This window comes from Oryx dammah, unplaced genomic scaffold (genome assembly GCF_014754425.2).
Source record: "Oryx dammah isolate SB20612 unplaced genomic scaffold, SCBI_Odam_1.1 HiC_scaffold_9, whole genome shotgun sequence".
Classification (NCBI taxonomy): Eukaryota; Metazoa; Chordata; class Mammalia; order Artiodactyla; family Bovidae; genus Oryx; species Oryx dammah.
Genome location: NW_024070193.1, coordinates 17,608,153 through 17,633,904, shown reverse-complemented (window position 1 = coordinate 17,633,904; position 25,752 = coordinate 17,608,153). Strand labels below are relative to the sequence as shown.

Sequence of the window (25,752 nt, the reverse complement as noted above, 5' to 3'; positions counted from 1 at the left end):
TTGTTGTACAGCAGAAACTACCACAATATTGTAAAGCAACTGTACTCCAATTAAAAAACAGATAATATGTTAGTTTCAGGTGTACAGTAGAGATTCAGTTTTATATATATATATGACTGCATATACATACACAGATATATAAATCTATTCTTTTGTAGGTAGTTTTCCATTCTTATTACAAGGTACTGAATATCATTCCTGTATTATATAGTGAAACTTTGCTGTTTATTCATTTTATATATAGTAGTGTGTATCTGTTAATCCCGAACTCCAAATCTGTCCCTCCCTACCACCTCCTTTGGTAACCATAATTTTCTTCTGTGTCTGAGAGTCAGTAAGTCCATTTGTGTTATTTGTTTAGTTTCCACATTTAAGTGATACAATATAATATTTGCCTTTCTCTGACTGACTCCAGTTAGTATGATAATCTCTAGGACCACCCATGTTGATGCACATCACTGTATTTTTTGAATTATTGGAGTGTAGTGGATTTACAATGTTGTGTTAGTTTCAGGTGTATAGCAAAGTGACTCAGTTGCACATACACACAGAGCTGCCTTTTTCTTCGGATTCTTTTCCCATTAGGCCATTAGAGCACTGAGCAGAGTGCCCTGTGCTTTACAGCAGGCTTTACTGGTTATCTGTTTTATGTATACCAGTGTGTGTGTTTCCATCCTCGTCTTTTCATTTATCCCTCCCTCACCCTCTAAATGTGTCTTACACATTTGTGACCCGGCTTCTGTTCTGTAGGTCTGTCTGCACCGGTGTTCTGGCTCCACCCCACATGGGTGCCATCACGTCTGCCTCTGTGTCTGGCTCGCGTCGCTCAGTGTGACGGTCTCCAGGCCTGGCCCTGTGGCTGCAGATGGCTCCTGTATTTTCATGGCTGTGTAATAGTCCCTTGTGTTATGTGCCACATCCTCTCCATCCATTCCTCTGGCAGTGGACCTTTCTTTTCTTTTTGTTGCCATGGGAAACAATCTCGTCGTCTCAATTTCTCTTCCCGATCTTTCATTGCTAGCCTCTGACGATGGACATTCAGGGTTTCTTCCACGTTGTGGGTATTGTAAGTAGTGCTGCAGCCAACACGGGACTGCATGTGTCTTGTTAAAAAACGATCAAAAGTTAGTCTATGGAAGTTATGGAGGACGGAAGTTGGAAGTCATCTGTGTCCTAGAAATAAATGAGTTTTCATAAATACTCATGTGATTCGCGTCAGATAAAAAGGCACAGTGTATTTATAATTGAATTCACTGCATCGTGGATGTTAGTCCTGACTGAAGAGAACTTCCAGTTTGTCTAGATATTAGTGAAAACCAAAATATTAAAATTTTTGCTTAAGTGTAACACCCCTACAGTTAAGTGCACAAATCTTACATGGTCAGCTTGATGTATTTTTTAAAATGGAATTCACCTGCACATCACCTGTCTGATTAACACTATGCAATCAGTACCCACTATTCTGACTCCAATCACCACGTGTTCTCTGTGTTGAAATGTATAGAAATAGAATCACTAAAAAAAAAAAAAGAAATAGAATCACTGGCTATGTATTCTCTTGTGGCATCTGACTCTCAACATCCTTTTTCCCATGAGGCATCCATTGTTGGGGCAATCTGAGCACAGGCTGGCAAAGAATTTCCAGACACAGTATTGCAGAGGGGAGTGAGTTTATTAGGAACAAAGAGCAGAGACAATGTGGGCCTGGCAAGCGCAGCAGGCTGACCTGAGAGGCCAGGGAGAGTCGACGGTTCTCCTGAGGTACCTGCCAATTTTGTGAGTTTATAGGATCAAGACAAAAAAAATTCCTGCTGGAAGGCTAGCATTAGGTGATTGGTTAGGGGGGCTAATAGCGTGTTACTGGAGTGGGCATATTTGCCAATTTGAAGTCAGGAACCTTGTCAGGGATGATCAGGGGCTTTTGGCAATGGTTACAAAGGGGCTCAAGTAGCTTCGGAGGTGTCCTTGGTTCCGTGCTCCGCTTCTGCGGTCTTGGTACAGGGACTTGCACCTTGGCCTGGGGCAGGACTCAACATCCATGTTTTTGTAACAATAGTTTACTCTTTCTTTATTGTTTTGTAGGGTTCCATTTGTGAAGATATCACTCTTTATGCTCCTTCTGTGTGGGTTAAGGTTTTCTTTCCCTTTCGGAGGTCAGAGGTCTTCGGCCAGCATTCAATGATGTTCTCTGCCAATCACTCCACTTGTATCTCTGACGTATTTGTGGAGATGGGTGAGCTCCAGAGCCTACGTTCTGCCATCTGGGTTCTGCTTTTATTTATTTTGCATTGGGAGACTAAGACGATCTTGCCACAATTCATGTCAGAGAACGTTTTGCCGATGTTCTTTTCTGTGAGTTTTTTTGGTACTTTATGTTGGGTCTGTTTTGTGCTTCAGTCTTTAAGCCATTTTGAGTCTGTCTTTGTGGACGGTTCTCCTCCAAACTCCCCTCCCATCCAGGCAGCCACATAACACTGAGCAGGTCCTAGTCGATTATCCAATTTAAGCACAGCCCTGTCCATCCCAAACTCCCCGACTATCTCTTCCCTCCATCCTCCCTGCCCTTCTCTCCAGCAACCAAACGTTCATTCTCTTACGTCTGTGAGTCTGTTTCTGTGTGTAAGTTCATTCATATCATTTCTTTTTGGATCCTACACCTCAGGAATGTCATACGATAGTTCTCCTTCTCTGGCTGATTTACTTCACTCAGTATGACGATGTCTGAGTCCGTCCATGTTGCTGCAAATGGCAAGAAATCCAACAGATTTCTGTATGTCAGCCTTGCGTCCTGCTACTTTGATGGGTTCAGCTGATCAGTTCTGACCCTTTTGTGTGGAATCTGTAGGGCTGTCTTTATTATGTCACCTGTATATGATGAATTTACCTCTTCCCTTCTGATTTGGATGCTTTGTATTTCTTTTTCTTGCCTGACTGTCATGGCTAGGACTTCCAATACCATGCTGAATAGAAGTGGTGAGAGTGGGCATCCTTGTCTCGTTCCAAGTTTTAGTGGGAGGGCTTTCAGCTTTTCACTGTTGAGTATTATGCTGGGTTTCTCATCGATGGCTTTTATCATTGAGATATGTTCCCTCTGTACCCACTTCGGTGAGAATTTTCATCATGAACGAGTGTTGAATTTGATCAAATGCTTTTTCCGCGTCTACTGAAGTGATCCGACGGTTTCTGTCCTTTGTACCACACGGACCAGTTTGCATATGTTGAGCCATCCTTGTGAACCTGGAATGGATCCAACTTGATCATAGTGTATGATCCTTTTATGAACTGTTGGATTCAGTTTGCTAATATTTTACTGGAGCAAAATTGCATTTTTAATACTGGCATTCATGCTGGATGTATGCCCTGGGTCTAATCACTTCCCAACCCACCCAGACTCTTCATGAGAAAGTAGAGGTGGGAAGAGGGCCAAGTTTAAGTGGAGGTCAGCTTCCTCACTAGGGGATTAAGGAATGACAACACAGGCTAGAAAACACGTCCACGTTTCAAGTGAGCCGATTGTGAAACTAGGAGAATGCCTGTGTTATCTGTAAACACCCACACTGGCCTTTGGTATCTACATATGCTCTTTATTTTCACACTCATACACTGACTCCTTGAGACGAGACCTTCGGAGCACAGACCCCACCAGGGACGGCGCTGCACGCCTGGCCCTGCACGCCATTCACACCGAGTCCAGCTCTCTCCGCAGGAAAAGTCCTCCTTGCCGCGCACTGACCGCCTGCTTCCAGGTGTCAGTTCATCTGTGTTTCTTCTCAACCACTGTTGTTTTCCACACTTGACAGACACAGAAAGCAAGGCTCAGGGGTTGCCTACCGGCTGCCCAAGGGGCTCATGCGGGGCTGAGCAGGAGGGCTGGTCTGGCCCAGAGCTGGTCAGCGTCCACACACCCACCTCCCCTGGGCGCCATCCTGTGGCTCCCCGCTGAGGTTCAGGGCACTGAGGAAGCACCAAGGATGGAGTTGTTGGCCTGTAAGTAGGTGACTGGACTGACGCAGCCTACTGTCCCCTCCTTTTGCACCAAGAGCCGCTTTCCCCTGGGGAGTCGCGCCGGGCAGCAGGAAGCCTGCCCCCCCACCCCCACCAGGTCAGGGAGGTGCCAGAAGGCATTCCGGCTGACCCTCCATCAGAAACAAGGGAAATGCCTGTGCCTGAGCCACGCCGCTCAGAACAAAGCTTGGCGTGTCCTTGCCCCTCAACGATCTGACCAAATCGATACTTATTTGTGCCTGCCTCCCCGGCAGTGGGGCTTGGACACAGTGTTCCGCATGGAGGAAGTGGCCAAGCACCAAGTGTAATACCCGTTACTATAGTAACAGTTCCTTTCTAATGATACCAGAATAAACAGGAACGCAGAGCCGCCCCCCTCGCTGGCTCTCTTCATCCCCAGGGCTTGATGAACCGCCCTGTGGAGGCGGCCCCTCCTGGCTCACCCAGGACTCTGGTGCAGCGAGGACCAGCAGCGCTGCGCTCCGAAGTTCTCTTCCCAAGGACACAGGCTCAGCTGAGGAGTAAGACCGTCTCTCTTCTGTTCCCCCTGCTGCTGAGCTAGGGTGCGGTGCCAAGAAGGGGTGTGGCGGGGTAAGGAGGGCAGCCTCCCAGCACCAGGGAGGCTGGCAGGGGGGCAGAGCTCTTTGAGCCCAGGTACCGCACTCTGCGAGATGACGCGGGTGCCTCTGGGCACCTGGGTTTGGGAAAGGGCTCGGAGAGGCCGTGCAGGGAGCACTCGGATGCAGCCTCCCCCGCACCCCGCTCTGGCTGATCTCTTTCTTCCGAATGCTCAGAAGCCTCTGAGTTCATGCGTGGTATGACCTCGTAGCAGCTGTAGTTCTTTTGAGAACCGACAGGTCAGAGGCCAGCCGAGACGGCCCCAGGCAGACAGCTCAGCTCAGGCTCTGGAGCCTTCACTTGCTGGCCGTGTGATCTGGGAAAGACCCCTCGACCTCGGTGTCTTCCTTGGCACAAAGGGGTCTCAAGAGCACCACCTCCTCAGTCTGTCGTAAGGATTTCATGAGGTGCGGCCGCGATGCTGCACGCGGCTCGTGGCACAGGGTAAGGGCACGGCCGTGCGTTGCCCGCCTGGGTGTGGCTTCAGCACTTCAGCCTCACAGTGTGAGGCAAGGCTGGTACTGGGCCAGAAATCAGGGGGCTATGGGGTCGGGTGCGTCACTTTTCTGAACTGCTGCTAAACCCAGCGGTTTCCCAGCTGTGGGGCAGCCCCCGTACCTGCATCTCTGGCCAGCTTGGACTCTGAGTGGCTCTTGGCTCCACTGGTGGTAAGTCCTGCCAGGATCCCCCCACCAGAGGCACTGGTCAAGTGGGGTGGCTGGCATCACGCCACTGGTGGGCCGACACTGTGTCTTGATCAGCTGCACAGGACTCTCCACCACCCTCGCTAAGGACCTTCCACGTCCAGCCCTGGACTCTGCTCTGGAACTGATTCGAAAGCCTGTGTACCCACCAGACCATCTCATGAACGAGGAGGTCACGGGAGACGCAAGCAGAATGCTGAGGAAGTTTGTCTTGAGCCAGTTTGGTTGGGGGAGGCTGCGTCCTAGTGATCGAGCCGCTCTGGCGGGGGCTTCCAGGCATCAGGGGCGGGGGGCTGGAAGTGTGGAGGAGGCCCCCAGATATGCCACGCTGTGGCCGCAGGTCAGGGAAGTACAAACAGGTACTCTGCCCACTGGGAGGAAAGAGGTACGAGGGTTCGGAAATGCGATGGCCACGCTCGTCACTTTTACTGAATGCCTCTTTCTCCTTGGTCAGTAGTTATTTTCAAAGCTTCCCTTCTCCTCTGCGCCTCCATCCCGTGAAACGCTGAACCGAGGAGATCATTGGCTGCGTTGTAAAGGCGCCAGCTTGATCAGTAATGAGGAACAAGGGCAGAGGGAGGGAGGGCAGAGGAGTGAAGACTCCGACAACACCCCGGGAGGCACGGCCACCAGCTGGACTCTCCTAGCAGCCCAGCGGGGGGCAGACAGGCCGGTGGATTCTGGCTTAAGCCCAGAGCAGTGAGGGCCCGGCCCGAGCTCCCCCAACGGGAGGGCGCAGAGTTCCCCAGTTAGCAGCACCGGTTTCTCACTATCAAAGGGCTCTCACTGCCTCTTTACTGGGCTCTCTCGAGTGTCCGGAGAGGCAAGGGATGTAGAGCTGCCTGACTGAGGCGCTGCCTTGCACCTGGAAGACACCGCAGTGGCAGAAAGAGCACTGGCTTTGCGGCCCAAAGCTTCTGACTTTGCCATTTATTTTGCGTATCTTTGGACAAGTAGCTTGGCCTCTCTGAGATTCAGTTTTCCCATTTAGAAAATGGGAATAATAAAACAGTACCACTGGCTGCCTCCTGGGGGCGACTGTGAGACCCAGATGCAGGCGAGCGAGCCTTCATCAGATGTCAGGTGCTCAACACGGGTACCCTTGGCGGCGGCGGTAAAGAACCTGCCTGTCCATGCAGGAGACATGAGCGACGCGGGTTCGATCCCTGGCTCAGGAAGATGCCCTGGAGGAGGGCATGGCAACCCACTCCACTATTCTTGCCTGGAGTATCCCATGGACAGAGGAGCCTCGCGGGCTACAATTGCAGGGTCTGTCGTTGGCTGCCTCTGCCCCACCCCCACCACTTCAGCCTGTCCAGTCCTCACAGCATCTTGATTGCAGAGAGGAGGATCCAGGAAGTTACGTTCCCATCCAAGGTCACAAAGCTGCCAAGCACATTGACTGTAACCAGACCCGCCCCCAAGAGCCAGTCCAACCAGTCAGCTGAAATCACTCAGGCCAAAGCAAAAAAGGCTTTTTTTAAACTCTGTGTTACAAAGCTGTCTATTAGAATCACTTAGGATGCTTTTTTATGTCATATTGAACTATACATATGTTGATTTAGTTTCAGGTGTGCAACAAAGTGATTTAGTTATACATACATATATATATATACACACACACACACACATGCATTTTAAAATTCTTTTCCCAGTTAGGTTATTACAGAATATTGAACAAAGTTCACTGTGCTATTCGTTAGGTCCTTATTATGTTTTGAATGTAGCAGGGTGTATACGCTTATTTCAATTTATCCCTACTCCCCAGCTTTACTGGCTGGCGACCATAAGTTTTCTAAGCCTGAATCTGTTTCTGTCAAGTTCATTTCTATCATTTTTTTTTTAAAGATTCTGCATGTGAACAATATCATGTGGTATCTGTCTTTCTCTGTCTGTCTTCACTTAGTGTAATAATCTCCAGGCTGATCCATGTTGCTGGAGATGGCATGTTTCATTTTTATGGTTGAGTAATATTCCCTTGTATTTATGTGCTACATCTCCTTTATCCACTTCTCCGTTAAGTGGACATTTAGGTTCCTTCCATGTCTTGGCTACTGTCAGTAGTGCTGCTATGAACATTTGGGTGCATACATCTTTCTGAATTACAGTTTCCTTCTGTTTTCCAGGAGTGGGATTGCTCTTTTTCGTTTTTAAAACTTTTCAGTTTTTTTTTTTTTTTTTGCAGAACTTCCATACTGTTTTCCAATTTACATTCTGTAAATTAGTACACACTATAAGTTGGTACTGTACCAATTTACATTCCCACCAACAATGTAGGAGGGTTCCTTTTTCTCCATACCCTCTCCAGCATTTATCGGTTCCGACTTTTCATGATGACCATTCTGACCAGTGTGAGGTGGGTGTCTCATTATAGTTTTGATTTGTATCTAATAATCAGTGATGTGCCTCTTCACCACCTGGATGTCTTTGGAGAAATGTCTATTTAGGTCTTCTGCCCATTTTTTGACTGGCTTGTTTGCTTTTTTGATATTGAGCTGCACGCGCTGTTTGTATATTTTGGAGATCAATTCCTTTTCAGTTCCTTTGCAAATATTTTTTCCCATTCTGTGGGTGGTCTTTTTGTTTTCTTTACGGTTTGTTTTACTGTGCAAAAGGTTTTAAGTTTAATTAGGTCCCATTTGTTTTTACTGGCATTGCTGTAAAGACGAGTCGAAAAAGATACTGCTGTGATTTACGTCAAACCGTGTCCTGCCTCTGCTTTCCTCTAAGGAAACAGTGTGTTGTCTTACCTTTAGGTCTTTAATCAATTTCGAATTTATTTTTGTCTATGGTGTTAATTTCATTCTTTTACACATAGCTGTCCAGGTTTTCCAGCACTGTTTATGAAGAGACTTTATTTCAAGAATATTGCATATCCTTGCCTCCTTTGTCGTGTTAGCTCACCACATCTGTGTGGATTTATTTCTGGTCTTTCTAGCCTGTTCTGTGGGTGGGTATTTGTTTTGGTACCAGTACTGTACTACACTGATTGTAGCCTTGTAGTCTAGCCTGATCAGGGAGTCCGATTTCCTCCTGCTCCATTTTTCTTTCTCAGGATTTCTTAGGGTATTGGGGGTATTTTGTGTTTTCATATAAATTTTAGAACTTTTTGTTCTAGTTCTGTGAAAAATGCTATTAATAATATAATAGGAATTGCATTCAATCTGTAGATTGCTTTGGGTGGGAGTGTTTCTTCTTCTGATCTTTCGCTGTTAACGTACAGATGCCGTGGATTTCTGTGTATTAATTTTGTATCCTGCAACTTGACCACATTCCTTGATGACCACTGGTGGTTTGCTGGTTCCCTATAGTGTCTGCCATCTGCAAACCGTGAGAGTTTTACTTCTTTTCCAATTTGGATTCCTTTTGTTCTTTTTCTTCTCTGATTGCCATGGCTAGAACTTCCAAGACCATGTTCAGTAAAAGTGGCAAAAGTGGACAGCCTCGTCCCATTCCTTGTCTTAGAGGAGCCGCCTTCAGCATTTCACTATTGAGTGTGATGTTAGCAGCAGGTTTGTTTCGTGTTATTTACTATGCTGCAGGAAGTTCCTTCTATGTTCACTTTCTAGAGAGTGTCTATTGTAGATGACCGTTGAATTTGGTCAAAAGTATTCTTCAGTTTCTTACTGTGATGTATCACCCTGACTGTTTTGTGGATATTAAAAAATCCCTGCAACCCTAAGATAAATCCCACTTATCATGCTATATGATCCTTTTTAATGTATTGGTGGAATCGGTTTGCCAGTGTTTTGTTGAGGATTTCCGTGTCTACGTTCATCAGTGATACTGACCTGTGATTTTCTCTTGTGATATCTGTCTGCTTTTGCTATTAACATCAGGGTGATGGTGGCCTCACAGAATGACTGGGAGCGTTCATTGCGCTGCAGTGTTCTGGGGAATTTCAGAAGCGTAGGCGTGAGCTCTTCTCTAAATGTTTGACAGAATGCCTGTGACGCCGTCTGGCCCTGCACTTTTGTGTGTTTGGAGCTGTTTAATCAGTTTCAGTTTGGGTACCTGTGCCTGGTCTGTTCATACTTTCCACTTCCTCTGGTTCAGTCCTGGAAGATTGTGCTTTTCTAAGAGGTTGTCCCTTTCTTCCAGGTTCTCCATTCTGTTGGCACACACCTGCCTATAGTCGTCTCCTGGGATCTTTTTCTTATTTCTGTGGAGTCCATTGTACCTTATTTTTCATTTCTAATGTTATTGATTTGAGCCTTCTTTTTGTTTCTAGATGATTCTGGCTGAAGGTTTATAGATTTTGTTCATCTTCTCAAAGAACCAGTTTTTTTAAAAAAATTATTTTTACTATAGTTGCTTTGCAATGTTGTGTTTCCACTGCCTAGCAAAGTGAATCAGCTATATGCATCCGTATATCCCCTCAGTTCCAGATTTCCTTCTCAGTTTAGGTCAACACAACACTGAGTTCCCTGAGCAGTACAGCAGGTTCTCTGCCTCTTTGCCTGTTTTAAATACAGTATGAAGAGTGAAAGATGTCAAACCCAGTCTCCCAGTTCATCCCATCTCTTCCCTCCTTGGTGTCCATTTCTTCATTCTGTACTTCTGTGTCTCTATTTCTGTTTTTCAAATAAGACTGTCTATCCCATTTTTCTATATTCCACATATATATGCGTTTATAAACAATATTTGTTTTTCCTCTTTCTTACTTCACTCTGTGACAGTCTCTAAGTCCAACCAACCTCTATAAATGACCCCCTTTCATTCTCTTTTATGACTGATGTTCTATTGTGTATGTACCACATCTCCCCGCCCCCCCCCCACCCCCACATTGGAGTATAATTGCTTTACAATGTTGTGTTTCTGCTGTACAAAAAAGTGAACCAGGAACTTCCCTGGTGGTCCAGTGGTTAAGAATCTGCCTTCAAATGCAAGGGTTCAAGCCCTGGCCAGGAAACTAGGATCCCACATGCCACAGAGTAAGGAAGCCCACGAGCTTCAATGAACCACAGCGAAGACCCAACAGATAATAATACAAAAAGTGAAGCAGCTGTATCTATACATACATCCCCTCCATCCTGAGCCTCCCTCCCAGGCCCCCAGCCACCTCTGGGGGTCATCACGGAACACTGAGCTGAGCTCCCTGTTCTATATGGCAGCCTTTCACTGGCTGTTTTATACATCGTGGTGTATGTGTCAAAGCTACTCTCTCAGTCGTTCAGCCCTCCCCATCCCCGTGTCCGTAAGTCTATTCTCTCTGTCTGCATCTCTATTCCTGCCCTACAAGTCGGCTCATCGGTACCACTGTCTAGATTCCATATGTGTGCATTAATATAAATACTGTTTCTTTCTGAATTACTTCACTCTATGACAGACTCTAGGTTCATCTGCATCACTACTACTGACTCCATTTTGTTCCTTTTTATGGGTAATATTTCATTGTATATAGCACCACACCTGCTTTATCCAGTCATCTGTCAGTGGATGTTTAGACTGTTTCCATGTCCTGGCTATTGTAAATAGCGCTGCAGTGTACACTGGGGTACATGTATCTTTTTGAATAATGGTTTGCTCTGCTTATATGGCCAGTAGTGGGATTGCTGGGTCATGCTGCTGCTAAGTCTCTTCAGTCGTGTCCGACTCTGTGTGACCCCATGGACGGCAGCCCACCAGGCTCCCCGTCCCTGGGATTCTCCAGGCAAGAACACTGGAGTGGGTTGCCATTTCCTCCTCCAATGCGTGAAAGTGAAAAGTGAAAGTGAAGTCGCTCAGTCATATCTGACTCTTAGTGACCCCATGGGCTGCAGCCCACCAGGCTCCTCCGTCCATGGGATTTTCCAGGCAGGAGGACTGGAGTGGGGTGCCATCGCTGGGTCATGGCCTAGTTCTATTCTTTTTTTTTTTAATGAACCTTCATAAAAATAGTTTGTTTTTTTTTTTAAGAACCTACTTATTAAAAAAAAAAAAGAACCTACTTATTTTTTTAATGACCTTTATACCGTTCTTCATAGTGGCTTTATCAGTTTTACGTTCCCACCAAGAGTGCAGGAGGGTTCCCTTCTCTCCACACCTCACCCAGCATTTGTTTGTAGATTTTTTAATGATGGCCATTCTGACACACGCGTAGGTACTACCTTATTGTAGCTCCGATCTGCATTCCTCTAATGACTAGTGATGTTATCTTTTCACGGGTGTGTTGACCATCTGAATATCTTCTTTGCAGAAATGTCTATTTAGGTCTCCCACCCATTTTTTGATTGGGTTGTTTTTCTGATATTGAGCTACGTGAGCTGTTTGTATATTTTAGAGACTAATCCTTTGTCAATTGCTTTGTTTGCAAATATTTTCTCCCATTCTGAGGGGTGTCTTTTCATCTTATTTGTGGTTTCTTTTGCTCTGCAAAAAGCTTTTAAGCTTAATTATGCCCCACTTGTTTTTGTTTTTATTTTCATTACTCTAGGAGATGGGTCAAAAAATCTTGGTGCAGTTTCTTTGAGTGTTCTGCCTGTGTTTTCCTCTTTAGAGTTTTACAGTGTCTGGCCTGACATTCAGGTCTGTAACCCACTTTGAGTTTGTGAGTGGTGTTAGGGAGTGTTCCAAGTTTATTCTTTTACATGGAGCTGCCCAGTTTTCACAGCACCACTTCCTGAAGAGCCTGTCTTTTCTCCAGCGTATGCTCCGTGCCTCCTGTGTCACGTATGGAGTGCCCACAGGCCCACGGGTCCATCTCTGGGCGTTCTATCCTGCCCCACTGGTCTGTATTTCTGTTTCTGTGCCAGCACTATATTGTATTGACTGCTGTAGCCTTGCAGTAAACTCTGAAGTCAGGGAGCCTGATCCCTCCAGTTCTGTTTTTCTTTCTCCAAATTGCTTTGGCTGCTTGGGTGTTCTGAATTTCCATACAAATTATTATTTTTTTAAGCGTTGTGAAAAATGCCATGATAATTTGATCAGATTGCAAGGAATCTGAAGACTGCTTTGGGTAGTATAGGCATTTTCACAATACTGACTCTTCCAGTCCTAGAACACAGTGTATCTCCCCATCTGTTTGTGTCATCATTTCTTTCATCGGTATCTTACAAAGTTATCTGCGTACCAGTCTTTGCCTCCTTAGGTAGGTTTATTCCTAGGTATTGTATTCTTTTTGTTACAGTGCTAAACTGGGGTTGTTTCCTTAATATCTCTTTCTGATCTTTGTTAGTTACAGGAATGCAAGAGATTCATTAATTTTGTATACTGTGACTTTGTACAAATCATTGATTAGGTCAAGTATTTTTCTGGTGGCATCTTTAGGATTTTCTATGTATAGTATCATGTCATCTGTAAATAGTGACAGTTTTACTACTCTTTTCCCAATGTGGATTTCTTTCCTTTCTTCTCTGATTGCTGTGGCTAGGACTTATTGAATAATGATGGACATACTTGTCTTATTCCTCATCTTAGAGGAAATGATTTCAGTTTTTCACCTTTGAGAATGATGTTAGCTGTGGGTTTTTCATATATGATCTTTATTACGTTGAGATAGGCTCTCTCTCTATGCCACTTTCTAGAGAGTTTTTCATCATAAATGGCTGTTGAATTTTCTCAAAAGCTTTTTCTGTATCTAATGAGATGATCAGTCCTGAAGTACTGGAGCTTCAGGACTAATGCTGAAGCCCCAATACTCTGGCCACCTGACATTAAGAGCTGACTCACTGGAAAAGACCCTAATGCTGGGAAAGACTGAGGCAGGAGGAGAAGGGGAAGACAGAGGATGAGATGGTTGGATGGCATCACCGACTCAATGGGCATAAGTTTGAGCAAGCTCTGGGAGATAGTGAAGGACAGGGAAGCCTGGCGTGTTGCAGTGTCAGACATAGCATGTCTGAACAACAATGGGATGATCATATGGTTTTTATTCTTCAATTTGCTAATATGGTGTATCACACTGGTTGATTTGCACATACTGAAAACTTCTAGCTCCTCTGGGATAAGTCCCACTTGATCATGATGTATGATACTTTCAATATGTTGTTGTAAATGATTGCTAGTATTGAGGATTTTTGCACACGTGTTTATCAGTGATATTGTAAATTTGTGTGTGACGTCTTTGTCTGGTTTTGGTATCAGGGTTATGGTGGTGGACTCATAGAATGAGTTTGGGAATGTTCCTCCCTCTGCAGCTCTTTGGAACAGTTTGAGAATGAGAGGTGTTACCCCTGCTCTAAATGCTTGATAGAATTCTCCTGTGAAGCCATCTGGTCCTGGACTTTTGTTTCTGGGAAGCTTTTTCATCACAGTTTCCAAACTTGCGACTGGCCTGTTCATATTTTCTATTACTTCCTGTCAAAGAACCAGCTTTTAGTTTCACTGATCATCGGTACTGTTTTCTGTGACTCTATTTCATTTATTTCTGCTCTGATCTTTATTTCTTACTTCAACTATCTTGGGGTTCGCTTTATTGTTCTTTCTCTGGCTGCTTTAGGTGTAGAGTTTGGCTTTTGAGATTTTTCTTGTTTCTTGAGGTAAGATGGCATTGCTCTAAACGTCTTTCTTAGAACTGCTTTTGCTGCCTCCCACAGGTTTTGGATGTTTTCACTGTCATTTGTCTGTGGACATTTTTGTATTTCTTTGATTTCTTCAAGATACGTTGATTGCTTAGTAACATACTTTTTAGCCTCGATGTACTTGTATTTTTTGACATTTTCCTGTAATTGAATTACAGTAATTAGATTTGTAATATTAGAATGACTTCTAACACTATAACATTGTGGTTGGAAAACATGCTTGATGTGACTGCAGTCCCAAGATGTGATCTGTCCTGGAGAATGTCTCATGTGCCCTTGAGAAGAAAGTGTATTGTTTTTGGATGGAACGTTCTCTAAGTAACAATTAGGTCTGTCTGATCTAATGTGTCATTTGAAGCCTGTGTGTCCTTCATAATTTTCTGTCCGTGTGATCTGTTTGTGTAAGTGGGGTATGTTACTGTTAATTCCCCCTTCTATGGCTGTTAGCATTTGCCTTATATATTGAGGTGTTCTTACGTTAGTAGTTAGTAGTTTAGTCGCTAAGTTGTGTCCGACACTTGCAACCCCATAGACTGTAGCCTGCCAGGCTCCTCTGTCCATGGGATTCTCCAGGCAAGAATACTGGAGTGAGTTACCATTTCTTTCTCCAGGGGATCTTCCCAACCCAGGAATCAAACCTGGGTCTCCTGCACTGCAGGCAGATTCTTGACTGACTGAGATATGTATATTTTAACTGTTACATCTTTTTCTTGAATTGATCTCCTGATCATTATGCATATCCTTCCTTGACTTGTGTAACAATCTTCATTTTAAAGTCTATCTTGTCTGACATTTTAAAGTCTATCTTGTCTGATATAAATATTGCTATTCCAACTTTCTGTTGATTTCCATTTGCATGAAAAACCTTTTTCTATCCCTTCACTTTCAGTCTGTATGTGCCCCTAGGTCTGAAGTGGGCCTCTCACAGATAGCATATGTACAGGTCTTGTTTTTGTATCCATTCAGCCAGGCTATATCTTTGGTTGAGGCACTGAACATATAAATATATATGTTCCTAATGACATTTTCTTAATTGCTTGGGGTTTTTGTATTTTTTTCTTCCCTTTATTGTTCTCGTCTCGTGGTTTGATGACCATCTTTAGTGTTGTGTTTGGGTTGCTTTTTTTTCCTGTGTGTGTATACCTATTGTGGTTTTGCTTGCATTTCCCATGAGCTTTTGATAAAGCAGTCTGCACGCACACACACACCCCCACACACACCCCTTTCCTGGTGGCTCAGACAGTAAAGAATCCACCTGTGATGCAGAGACCTGGGTTCGATCCCTGGGTCGGGAAGATCCCCTGGAGAAGAGAATGGCAACCCACTCCACTGTTCTTGCCTAGAGAATTCCACAGACAGAGGAGCCTGGAGGGCTGCAGTTGCAAAGAGTTGGACGTGACTGAGTAACTCACACACTATACCTACACACACACACAAAGACACACACAGACAAGATTGTTTTAAGCTCCTGGTCTCTTAATTTCAAAAGCAAATCTCATTTCCTACAGTTACTGGTTTGCTATCAGATTTCCTCTTTGCAGGACTGCAGTTCTTCTTGCTTCTGTGCATCCCCTGGTGGGGGAGGTTGGTCCAGAGGCTTGTGCCGTTGTCCCTTGATAGGGGGTTTGAGGGTTGTGCGGAGACCAGAGCCTGCCCTCTGGTTGTCACTGCCCTGGCAGGGGTGGGGTCTGCTCCCCAGCTGTGGGACTGGAGCCCCGTCACGGGGAGAGAAGCCCACTGAGTGTCCCTCCTCGGGAGCTGGTCGCCTGAGAGTGAGCTCTGCTGTGCGAACTCACCAAGCACTCTGTTTGTTGCTGGCACTGCTTTTGGCCCACCATGACTGTGGGGGTGATTCATATTGTTGGTCACTAGCAGTCGGCCCTGTTGACCCCCAGGTGTTCTTTTCACCAGGCCCCCGGTGCAGGTCCTCTGACTGAGGTCACGTCCCGGGACTGCAGTGGTCGTGCACCTGGGCACGCTGCAGGACCCAGGGAGGCGGCACAGCCTCCGGCCTGGCCCAACCCCCATGAGTGTGTGTCCAGAGACCGAAGCTGCAAAAGCCAGGTGGCTCCGGAGGCTCAGCTGTGGTCTCAGTTCCCCCCTGCAGCTATTACTCCCACTGAACTCTGTGCCAGAGTACAGGAGCCCACCAGGCAGGAAGGAGCTGGGGCCCATGGGATCAGGGCGAGTGGGCCTCCCAGGGGGTGGGCAGCTCTCAAACTCCACGTCCCAGCCCCCGTGGGCACCCGTGTCACACTGGGACCACCTTCGTGGCTCTCAGCCTGTCCTGACGGCCACAGCCCGTTTGCTGGGCTCTTCTCCAAGCCCGCCTTCTGTCCCAGTCCACCTCCCCACCTTCTGCTTCCTCTCCTCTTCTTCCTTCGACCTCCCGGCTTATCAGGATATCTTTCTTGTCCTCTTAGGTGTCTGATGTCCTCTGCTAACTACCTCCCAGGTCAGTTAAATCAGAATCCAGGGGTAGGACTCAGGCAATGATATTTATTAAAGTCCGTCGGATGATACAGCCAGGGTTAATACAACCGATTTAACCAGTACAGTCCCCCGACCCCACCCCCAGTCTGGAAATACTTTAAAATGTACAAGCCAGTACTTATCCAGACAAGGTAATTGCTTCTGTATTGGAGCATATATATGAAGGCTTTACAAGATTCAAAAGTTTTTTAATATCAGGTCCATGGGAATACTGACAGTTCCTCATAAGCCTTCATTACAGCACAGAAAAATAGTTTAAGCATGTTTCTGGCAACTCACTTTCTCTTTCCTTTTCACTGTCAAATTATTTTCCAGTATAATGAAATCTTAGCCTAATAGGGCTGTTGCCTGCTCTTTACCTTTCATGGTCAGAGTAGTGCAGAAATATTAGCCCTAAGTGAACACATTGCTTCACTGGAACTCAATGGCACCTGGGAAAAATGTGCACCTACTTTATTAAGACTCCGTTCTCCCTCGTGGCTGCAGTATGTGGACTGGGAAAATGCTAACACAAAGAAATGACCAGTACAGTTTTTAAGAAGACTGCGAAAGCTCAATCTGAGACAAGTGGGATATTTTGTTACTGTGAAATTTTTTTAATTGGAGTATAATTGCTTTACAGTGGTGGTAGTTTCTGCTGTGCAACAATGAATCAGCCATATGTATACACACACCGCCCTCCTTGCGCGCCTCCCTCCCACCCCACCATCTCACCGTCTGGGTTGTCACAGAGCACCAAGCAGACTCCCTGCTTTAGGCAGTGGCTTCCCGAAAGCCGTTTGATGCATGGTAGTGTATATGGAGGAGTGGGATCTTTTAATGGTGATGATCAATAACACCTCATGAGGTGGCCCCACTCAGAGTGAGGCCCCGGCAGCCGGCACGCACTGAGTCCTCACCTCAGTACCAGGCACTTATGAGCCAAGCACCACCTGCTTTATTTTGCAGCAACCTCCTGAAGAAGGGTGCTGATCAACAGCAGCTGTCACACCTACTCAGCACTGCTGTTCTCTCGGAAGCAGTCACACGCAGTTAAGTAATGAGTGGGCGTGGCTGTGTTCTGGAGCGGTTGGGTTTCAGCCAAAGGCTGGAGTTTTGGACTCCTGCTGCAGACACTTGCCCAAGGCTAGGAAGGGGCTGAGCCAACGTTAAGTACAGGTTCTAATGGCTCCAACATCATTCTCTTAATTTGACAAGCAGTGAAGGACATGCCTTAGCCACTCAACTTTCTCTTCAATAGGTTCTTTTCTCTGCTCGCCAGCTCCTCAGAGCATTCACCTTTCTCTTTTCAGAGATGACCTTATGCTCCCCTCACATTACTGCCCCCATCACGGCCACCTCCCTGCTCAGGACACCCCAGCAAGCTGAGAGACCAGGCCAGAGCAGCCCTGAAAATGAACCCCACCTCTGCTCAGGAGGCCGAGCTGACTCTCAGGAAAGCTGGATTTTCCTGGCCGACCTCCTGTGCTTTGTTGAGCAGCCTCTTTTACTCCAGCACTTAGCTGAGGCTCTTCTATATGGAGGCCTTTTTAAAAAAAAAAATTTTTTTTTTAATTGGAGGATAATTGCTTTACAATGTTGTAGTTTCTGCCATCCATCAACAATCACCCAGCGGTATACATATGTCCCCTCCCACCCCTCCGGGTTGTCACAGGGCACCGATTTGCCCTCCTGTGTCACACAGCAGATTCCCACCGGCTATCTGTTTTACATATGGTAATATGTATGTTTCAGTGTTACTCTTTCAATTTGTCCCTCCCTCTCCTTCCCCCACTCTGTCTGAGGCCTCTTTTAGTTCAAAGGCAGGACGGTTGGCTCTGCAGCTAAATCCTGGACAGGGACACACACACACCACCCACGGATCTCACACGTGTTTCCTGAAGTTCAGAACATTAACTGGCAAAGGCAGCAGTTTTCCCAGCTTGCAGGTCTGGGCTGAAGAACCAGTCACGTCCTTCAGACTCCTGCCTCAATCACCACACCACCCTGGTCTCAGCAAAACAGCATCTGCCACACCTCACCACCGACGCTATTTTTTAAAAGCCTAGAGCTGGTCATTGATTGGACCTGGGGTGCAGGGCTGGCTACATAGTTTGCAGAAGGTGGCTCTAGTGCTAAAGAACCTGCTTGCCAGTGCAGGAGAGATCAGAGACAGGTCCATCCACGCGTTGGGAATATCCCCTAGAGGAGGGCCTGGCACCCTCCAGGATTCCGGTCTGGAGAATCCCATGGATTCGGTCCGGTCCGTGGGGTCGCCAAGAGTCAGACACGACTGAAGCGACTTGGCTGGCAGTGCAAACTGAGAACGCAGGACCCGCGGGTAAGCGCGATCCTATGTGGGCCGCCCTGGATGGGGACTGGCCCCGGGCAGCCCACTCATTGGCTCGCTGCTGACCTATGGGGTGAAAGGTCCTCAGCCCGGCCAATCGGATGTTTTTCCTCTGGAATTTAAGGGGAAAGACAGAGGCTGCCCGTTGCAAGGAAGAGAAACCAAAGTCATATAAGACTTCCCAAACCTGCTGACAGTTTCTCCCCACACAGCGGCAAGAATGACCTTCTCAAAATCAAACCCGACGCGATCTTTCCGCCACTTGAAACCACCCGTCCACCCTCGCTCCAAACACGGCCCCGCTCCGTCACTCCCTCACGCCACTCCGTACACACTGTGCCTTTTTGTTTCCTGAACAGACCGAGCTTGTTCAAGGTACATGAGTCACACAGGCGGTTTCCTCTGCCCCCCACCCCAACCCTCTTCCTTCTCAGCTTTTAAAGGTCAGCGGCCGAGAGGCCCTCCCGCTGCACCTGGCTGAAGAAGGTCCTCCGGTCAGCCCCCTGCGTTTGAGCCTCTCCGTGTGCAATCGTTTATTTTTGTTGGTCTGTGTACACGTTTGCTCTCTGCCTCCCTCGCAGAATTTCAGCTCTGGGGGAGGCGGAGCCTTGCTTGCGCAGTTCATCTCTACCACCCTACCTGGTAAATTACAGGAACTCCAACATACTGTAGAATAAATGAGTAATTGTGTGGTTGTGTACTTTCTCAACGGTCGTTCCTGTTATGCAGGAACCTCTTGGTTTTGGGTGTTTGTTTTGAATCTGGGCACACTATTGAATTTCCTCATTAGTTTCAAATGCTTTTCTGTTAATCCATTTGGGAATTCTGGGTATAGATAATGATATCTTACAAAGATCTTAATTCTGCCCTCTCCCAAAGTTATATAATGTTTCTATTTCCTGTCTCGTTGCTTTGGTGCCATAGTTAGTTGATTTCAAGACAGTGTGACTGATGAAAATTATCAAGCTCTGGGGGCATACAGGAACTAACAGCAGGACGACTAGCTGAGGAGTGGAAGCACTTATTTTAAGCATGGTGTGATAATGGCCTGTGCTGAAGACATAGGAAGGAAAGAGTGGCTGGCAATTACTCAGATAAAGAATTGGTGAGACTTTACTGATAATGGGAAAAGGCAGAAGAAAGGGGGGAAATTCTCCGAACTCCAATCTGAGTCAAGATACTCTTAATGCATTGGCTCCCAGACAACTTAATCTCAGACTAAGAGAATATCCACATTTTTTAGAGGAGGAAGGAGTTGATACAGCCAACTGTTTGTCTACTGCCCATTTTTAACTACCATTTTTTAAGGCCCCCCAAATTAAGGATATACCTGAAAATCAATAGCCTTATGAAAAAGAAAGCGAGAAAATTAGAATACTCATTGTAGAAATGGTTTTGGGAATTGAAGAACATTGGCAACCATGGCTCCAGGCTCTGACACAGTCTGTCTACATCCAAAATATAACAGTTTTCCCAGCATCTTACAAAGAGGGTCTCACTTAGTCATCCTAACAGCACCGTGTAGTAGGTAACACGCCAAACATGTGTCTGGAGCGCTACCATTTGCAGAGCTTTGATGCCCACATTCCCTAACACAACACCTTGCAATTGACAGCCCATCAAACCCTGTTTTCTCCACCCCACCCCCCGAACCTTATTACCCACCTCTAGGTTCTTGCACAGACCTCCATCCCAGTCCAGTTTACTTGGAGAACTGCTGTTCATCAAGCAGAGAATGGCGTTCATCCTCTTCCTAGAGGTAGGGAAGAAGTAAAGGCCTGTCCACAGGCAACATGGTGCTTGGTGTGGTGAAAGTCACATAATATAAACATACTATTTTAACCATACTTACCTGTACAGTTCAGACGCACTAAGTACATCCCCACTGTGTGCAACGGCCACCATCATCCATCGCCTGAATTTCTCACCTTCATAATCTGAAACTCTGTCCCCAGTCCCCACCCACCCAGCCCCTGGAGTCAACCAGTGTACTTTCTATGAATTTGACTATTCTAGCTCTCTCACAGGTAAAATCAAACAGTGTATGTCTGTCCCTAATGTATATTGGAAAGCATTAAGGTTGAGATTTTTCCTATAAACAGACTGTACTTCTCTTTCCCCCGTGCTGTATACACAGTAGTACAGTAGTGTAAATATGTCTGGGGGGGATGAATTGGGAGAGTGGGGTAGACACATACACACACTATGGCTGGTGGTGTCTGACAAGGGGAGCCAGAGCCTGGTGTGTGCAGCGCAGACACGCCCCCTCAGCTCCAACGTGGAGCCCACAGGCCCTAAGGCACCGGTTCCCCGAGACCAACCTCCCTGAGCCTCAGTTTCCCCATCTGTACAACCTCAAGGGTTTCACGATCAATTACCACGCCAGACACTGCCATGCCTAGTGTGTAACAGAGGCTGTGCCTCAGAAAAACAGGACTCATGAAGAGGTCAGAACCAGGGCCTAAAGTTTCACTCAAAATAGCCAGCCTGGGTCATTCTCTAGAGGAATTTTAAGTCTCTCTCACACACACATGCACGCGCACACACCCCACACACACTTCTCTCTTACCTTCACCCTCATGGTGGCTTAGTTGAGGGCATTTCAAGGATATGGAGCCCACCTGGAGAGAAGTGAGCCCTTCTGCCGAATTTCAAACGCACTGACATTTCAAGCTACTGTGGTGGAACTGAGGCCATGAAGAAGGCAGACGTCTGCATTCAAGATGACAACTAGCCCTCTGTGATTACACATGGCAGTCCCGGGATTTCATACCCTCTCTTTGATCTGGAGAAACTGAAAAGCTGGACACGTCTGTGAGGAAACTACAGACAGGAAAATAAGGGGTGATGTTTCCTTTATCACTGCATTTATCCAAATTACCTTTAACAAGTACACATTGCTCTTTGTATATATTTTTTCTTTCTCTGATACAAGCTCCCTGAGAAACAGAAACTCAAACAGAATTCCTCTTATAGGAGGGAAAAAAATTTTTTTTCCTTAAAGGTCAAAAACATTTGCACGTGTCAACCCATGTACTTTGTGATCCAGTACCACTTTTCAGCCATGATCCCCAATCCTTACACCGTGGGCACAGGCTATCTATTTTACTGTCACAAATGAGGAAACCTAGGCTCGGAAAGTCAGGTAGCTCCCCCAGGGCTGCATGGTGGCTAAGGTCCATCAAACACCAAAAGCCTTGCCCTTCAACTGTGCCGCAAGAATGGCTGAGGCTGTGCGCTCAGCTCGACCTGCTCCCCTGTCCCTGCTGTGTGAATGGCTGAGGCTGTGCGCCCATCTGGCTGTGTTGTTTCTACAGCCTCCATGTACTCTGAGATCCAGAGGGAGCGGGCTGACATCGGAGGCCTGATGGCCCGGCCAGAACACAGAGAATGGAACCCAGAGCTCATCAAGCCCAAGAAGCTGCTGAACCCCGTGAAGGCCTCCCGGAACCACCAGGAGATGCACCGTGAGCTGCTCATGAACCACAGGAGGTGGGAAAGGCTGGCCTGGTAGTCACCCTGGGGCTCTGAGAGGGCAGGTCTGAGGGTACCCCATGTGGTCAGCGGAGAAGGCAATGGCACCCCACTCCAGTACTCTTGCCTGGAAAATCCCATGGACGGAGGAGCCTGGTAGGCTGCAGTCCATGGGGTCTCGAAGAGTCGGACACGACTGAGCGACTTGACTTTCACTTTTCACTTTCATACATTGGAGAAGGAAATGGCAACCCACTCCAGTGTTCTTGCCTGGGGGAGCCTGGTGGGCTGCCCTCTATGGGGTCACAGAGTTGGACACGACTGAAGCGACTTAGCAGCAGCAGCATGTGGTCAGCAGCACAGAAGCCCTGTAGTCCCACCTAGTCAGCCACGGGTGCCTGCTCTCCATGTGCGTCTGCTACGTGGATGCCCTGTGCCCAGACCTGGGGGTACACAGAGGAATGGGACCCAGTTCCTGCCCTCACAGAAGAGACAGATGTTTGACCAGATGGTGGGATGGGTGCTTTGAGGGAGGCACGAATGGCCTGCGACCCCAGCGGAGCCACCAGCCTGGGCTCCAAGGATGAAGTGATGCCTCAGCTAGGGCTAGAAGGGTGAGTGGGAGTCAGCCAGGGTAGGAGGTGGGTACTGGCCGTGAGCAGCTGATGGATGAGAATGTGAGAGTGTAGAGGAACCTGGAGGAGCTCAGAGAGAGTGAAGAATGTGGGGCTGTGAAGGGTCCCAATGCTGGGTGTCACCGTGGTCGAGGAGGGACGAGTGGAGCAGGCAGGCCAGGAGCATGCAGTGGGCAAGGCTGGCTGGAGGTGTCGGGCCTGGGACTACTGGGTTACTGAGGGACTGTGGTGAAGGGCAGGCTTCCCAGCTAGCACAGTGGTAAAGAACCTGCCTGCCAATGCAGGAGAGGCAGGTTTGATCCCTGGGTCAGGAAGATCCCCTGCAGGAAGAAAGGGCAACCCACTCCAGTATTCTTAAGGAAAAATCCCATGGATGGAGAAGCCTGGCAGGCTACGGTCCATGGGGTTGCAAAAAGAGTCACACACGACTGAGGCAACTTGAGCATGCATGGGGAAGGGAGAGGGAGGCTGAGCGTCCCTCCCTTCCCAAGAAGGCCTCTGTTCAGCAGCACCAGGACGCAGGTTGCAAAGCCTCCGCAGCTCCCTCTAGTGGTGGCTTTTGGTATTGACGCCGGCTGTGATTGTCCTCATTTTCAACTAACATACTGTCCAGCAGATCTCATTTTTCATCCATGTTGTCCTGCTGCCCCTTGGTTACACTAGTCTCTCTGTATCCGCCAGGACTGGTTAGGACCCCTCAACAGAACCCAAAAACTCAAGGCCCTTGTATAAAGTGGCATTGCACAAGCCCGCCCTCGGTATCCACGAATTCAATCTGTGGAAACCGAGGGTTGACTGTGTACTTCGTCAAGATCCCTTTTAGAGTCGTCCCTTTTAAAATCACCACAGTTTAAAAAACAGAAGCCTAAAGACAAATCAGGGCGAATGTTTGCGGTATAAATGACGAAAACATGTACGTTATCTCTTACAAATCCATAAAGAAAAAATGAACAGAAGGTACAGTTAATTCACAGAACAAATGAAAGTAGCTGGCACCCATCCCCAAGCTGCTCCACCAGACCCTTCTTGCCTACCAGATTCTGGAATACAAGAAGACTGGACAGTAAGGAGAAATAGATGCTCTTAAATACTGTTGACAAAAGTTATAAATTGGATAACCTTTTCTAAGGAGCAGATAGGAACATATAACCAAAAATCTTTGAAGATTTTGCCTGACCCAGCAATTCTGCCTCTAGAAACTTACCCTGAGAAAATAACCAGAAATACCCTACAGCCTGGTCTCTGTGCTCAGACAGGCCCGGGTACAGACCCCCCTTCCGTCTGTTCACACCTGTGGTATGGACTGGACTCTCAAGTCTAGGGGCCTCCCTTCCCTGTACCCTGGAACAGAAATGCTTGCCCATCCCCGGGCTACCAGACTGCACGAGGTACTGGCTGACGTCAGTGCAGGCTGCAGCCCTGGGTGCGGGGCAGTGGGAATCTCCTAACGCCGCCCCCCTCCCCAGGGGCCTGGGCGTGGACAGCAAGCCGGAGCTGCAGCGCGTCCTGGAACACCGCCGGTGGAACCAGCTCATCAAGAAGAAGAAGGAGGAGCTGGAGGCCAAGCGGCTGCAGTGCCCCTTTGAGCAGGAGCTGCTGAGACGGCAGCAGAGGCTGAACCAGGTGTGTGGGGCCCCCAGCCCCAGCTTCCTCCAAGACTACCTGCTGGCCCAGGGAGGCATTACGCCTGCAGTAACAGCTGACGAGGAGGCGGAGCCAGACGAGGACTGGACCCAGGGTCCACCCCTGGCCTGTGTCCTCACTCAGCCACTCCCTTCGCTGTGTGACTTGGGTTCAGAGAGGGGATGCACTGGTCCAGTTTCCTCATTGGCCCCATCTATTGCACGCTGATTCTGATTATCTTCTCACAGCTGCCCTGTGAGCCCAGTGGAGTTACCATTTGAGAAATAAGGAACCTAGGGCTCAGCTGAGGTCTGCAATTTGAAGCAGGCTTCCTGGGGAGAACAGTCCGTGCTGTGTCCCCTCAGCTTCCAAGCTGGTGGCAGAACTGATCCTGGTTGTTTCCCCAGAGAGGACCCTGGGTCCAAACCCAGTGGCTTTTGAGTGGGAATCTCCCTAGCCCACCAACCTTACATCTCTGCTTCTCTTTCCTTCAGCTGGAGAAACAACCAGAAAAGGAAGAGGACCATGCCCCTGAATTTATGAAAGTCAGGGAAAACCTGCGGAGAATCACCACTTTTACCAGTGGGAAGAGGGCGCTGTAGAGCTGGCTCCAGAGGCCCAGTGCCCCCAACAGCCCACCCTGGCCCCCACCATGCCCCTCCAGCCCTCCTGTACCTGGCAGCCCTGGCCCCTAGACTCGGCTCTGCGGTGTTCATGCTCGCTCCTGGAAAAACGCGTCGCCCCAGCGGGCCGCCCCCCACCTGACCCCCAGAAGATGGGGGATCGTGAATGCAGGCTTTTCCTTCTAGCGCTCATCGCTCCTGCTCCCAGAAGCAGCCGCTGCTGAAGGAACTTCCCCAGGCTCCCTCCTTGAGGAGCTGCTGAGCCCTACCAAGATGCTTCAGGCAGAGCTGAGAAGTGACAGGTGCCTCTCTGGCCCCATGGGGCCCTGCTTCTCCGGACAGCCCAGGTCTCAGAGAGCTGCCCTATGTGGTCTCTGCAGCCAGGTGTGGGGCAGCTAAGCAGAGCATCATGGGGGCACGTACACTGAAAGCCTGAGGGGAGAATGGTCTGTCCTCAGGAAGGGCAGGGTGGCCCAAAGCCACCCTCCAAGGTAGACGCACACTAACAAAGACAGCTTCGAATGGTCTGCCAGCCTCTCCCCACCCCTTCACCTTTATTCCCTCCACGCCACCCACCTACACCCTGTAACCACAGCAGCCCAGGGCTGCATCCGCTCCGCTTCTGGAAGTTAGAACAGTGCTGCTTGAACTTTACTGTGCCTATGAATTATTAGGGCCCTTTGCTGGAAGACGGCTTCTAATCCCGCAGGTCGGGGTGAGAGCTGAGAATCTTGTTTCTAACAAGCT

General features: G+C 47.8%; 1 protein-coding gene and 1 long non-coding RNA gene across 10 annotated transcripts in view; one reads left to right on the top strand and one right to left on the bottom strand.

Annotated features, from left to right (window-relative positions):
* Nucleotides 1-25,112, top strand: part of FAM107A (family with sequence similarity 107 member A) — a 36,634-nt gene extending 11,522 nt beyond the window's left edge. For 3 of the 9 annotated variants that reach the window (XM_040246514.1, XM_040246516.1, XM_040246519.1), the window contains exons 2-4: nt 21,968-22,142; nt 24,226-24,382; nt 24,877-25,112. In XM_040246514.1, coding sequence (XP_040102448.1) covers nt 21,973-22,142; nt 24,226-24,382; nt 24,877-24,984 — 435 coding nt within the window. In that variant the 5' untranslated portion in view covers nt 21,968-21,972 and the 3' untranslated portion in view covers nt 24,985-25,112. Of the gene's footprint in view, nt 1-3,568; nt 4,597-4,710; nt 5,031-5,073; nt 5,292-20,597; nt 21,495-21,967; nt 22,143-24,225; nt 24,383-24,876 lie in introns of those variants that run through there. The other 6 variants (XM_040246518.1, XM_040246517.1, XM_040246515.1 and 3 more) reach the window with 6 other exon arrangements.
* Nucleotides 17,117-20,399, bottom strand: LOC120867986. Its single transcript, XR_005722107.1, has 2 exons — nt 20,316-20,399; nt 17,117-17,846 (listed from the first exon to the last, which is right to left on the bottom strand). It is a non-coding gene; the product is annotated as an uncharacterized LOC120867986 (long non-coding RNA).
* Nucleotides 25,113-25,752: the final 640 nt, after the last annotated feature.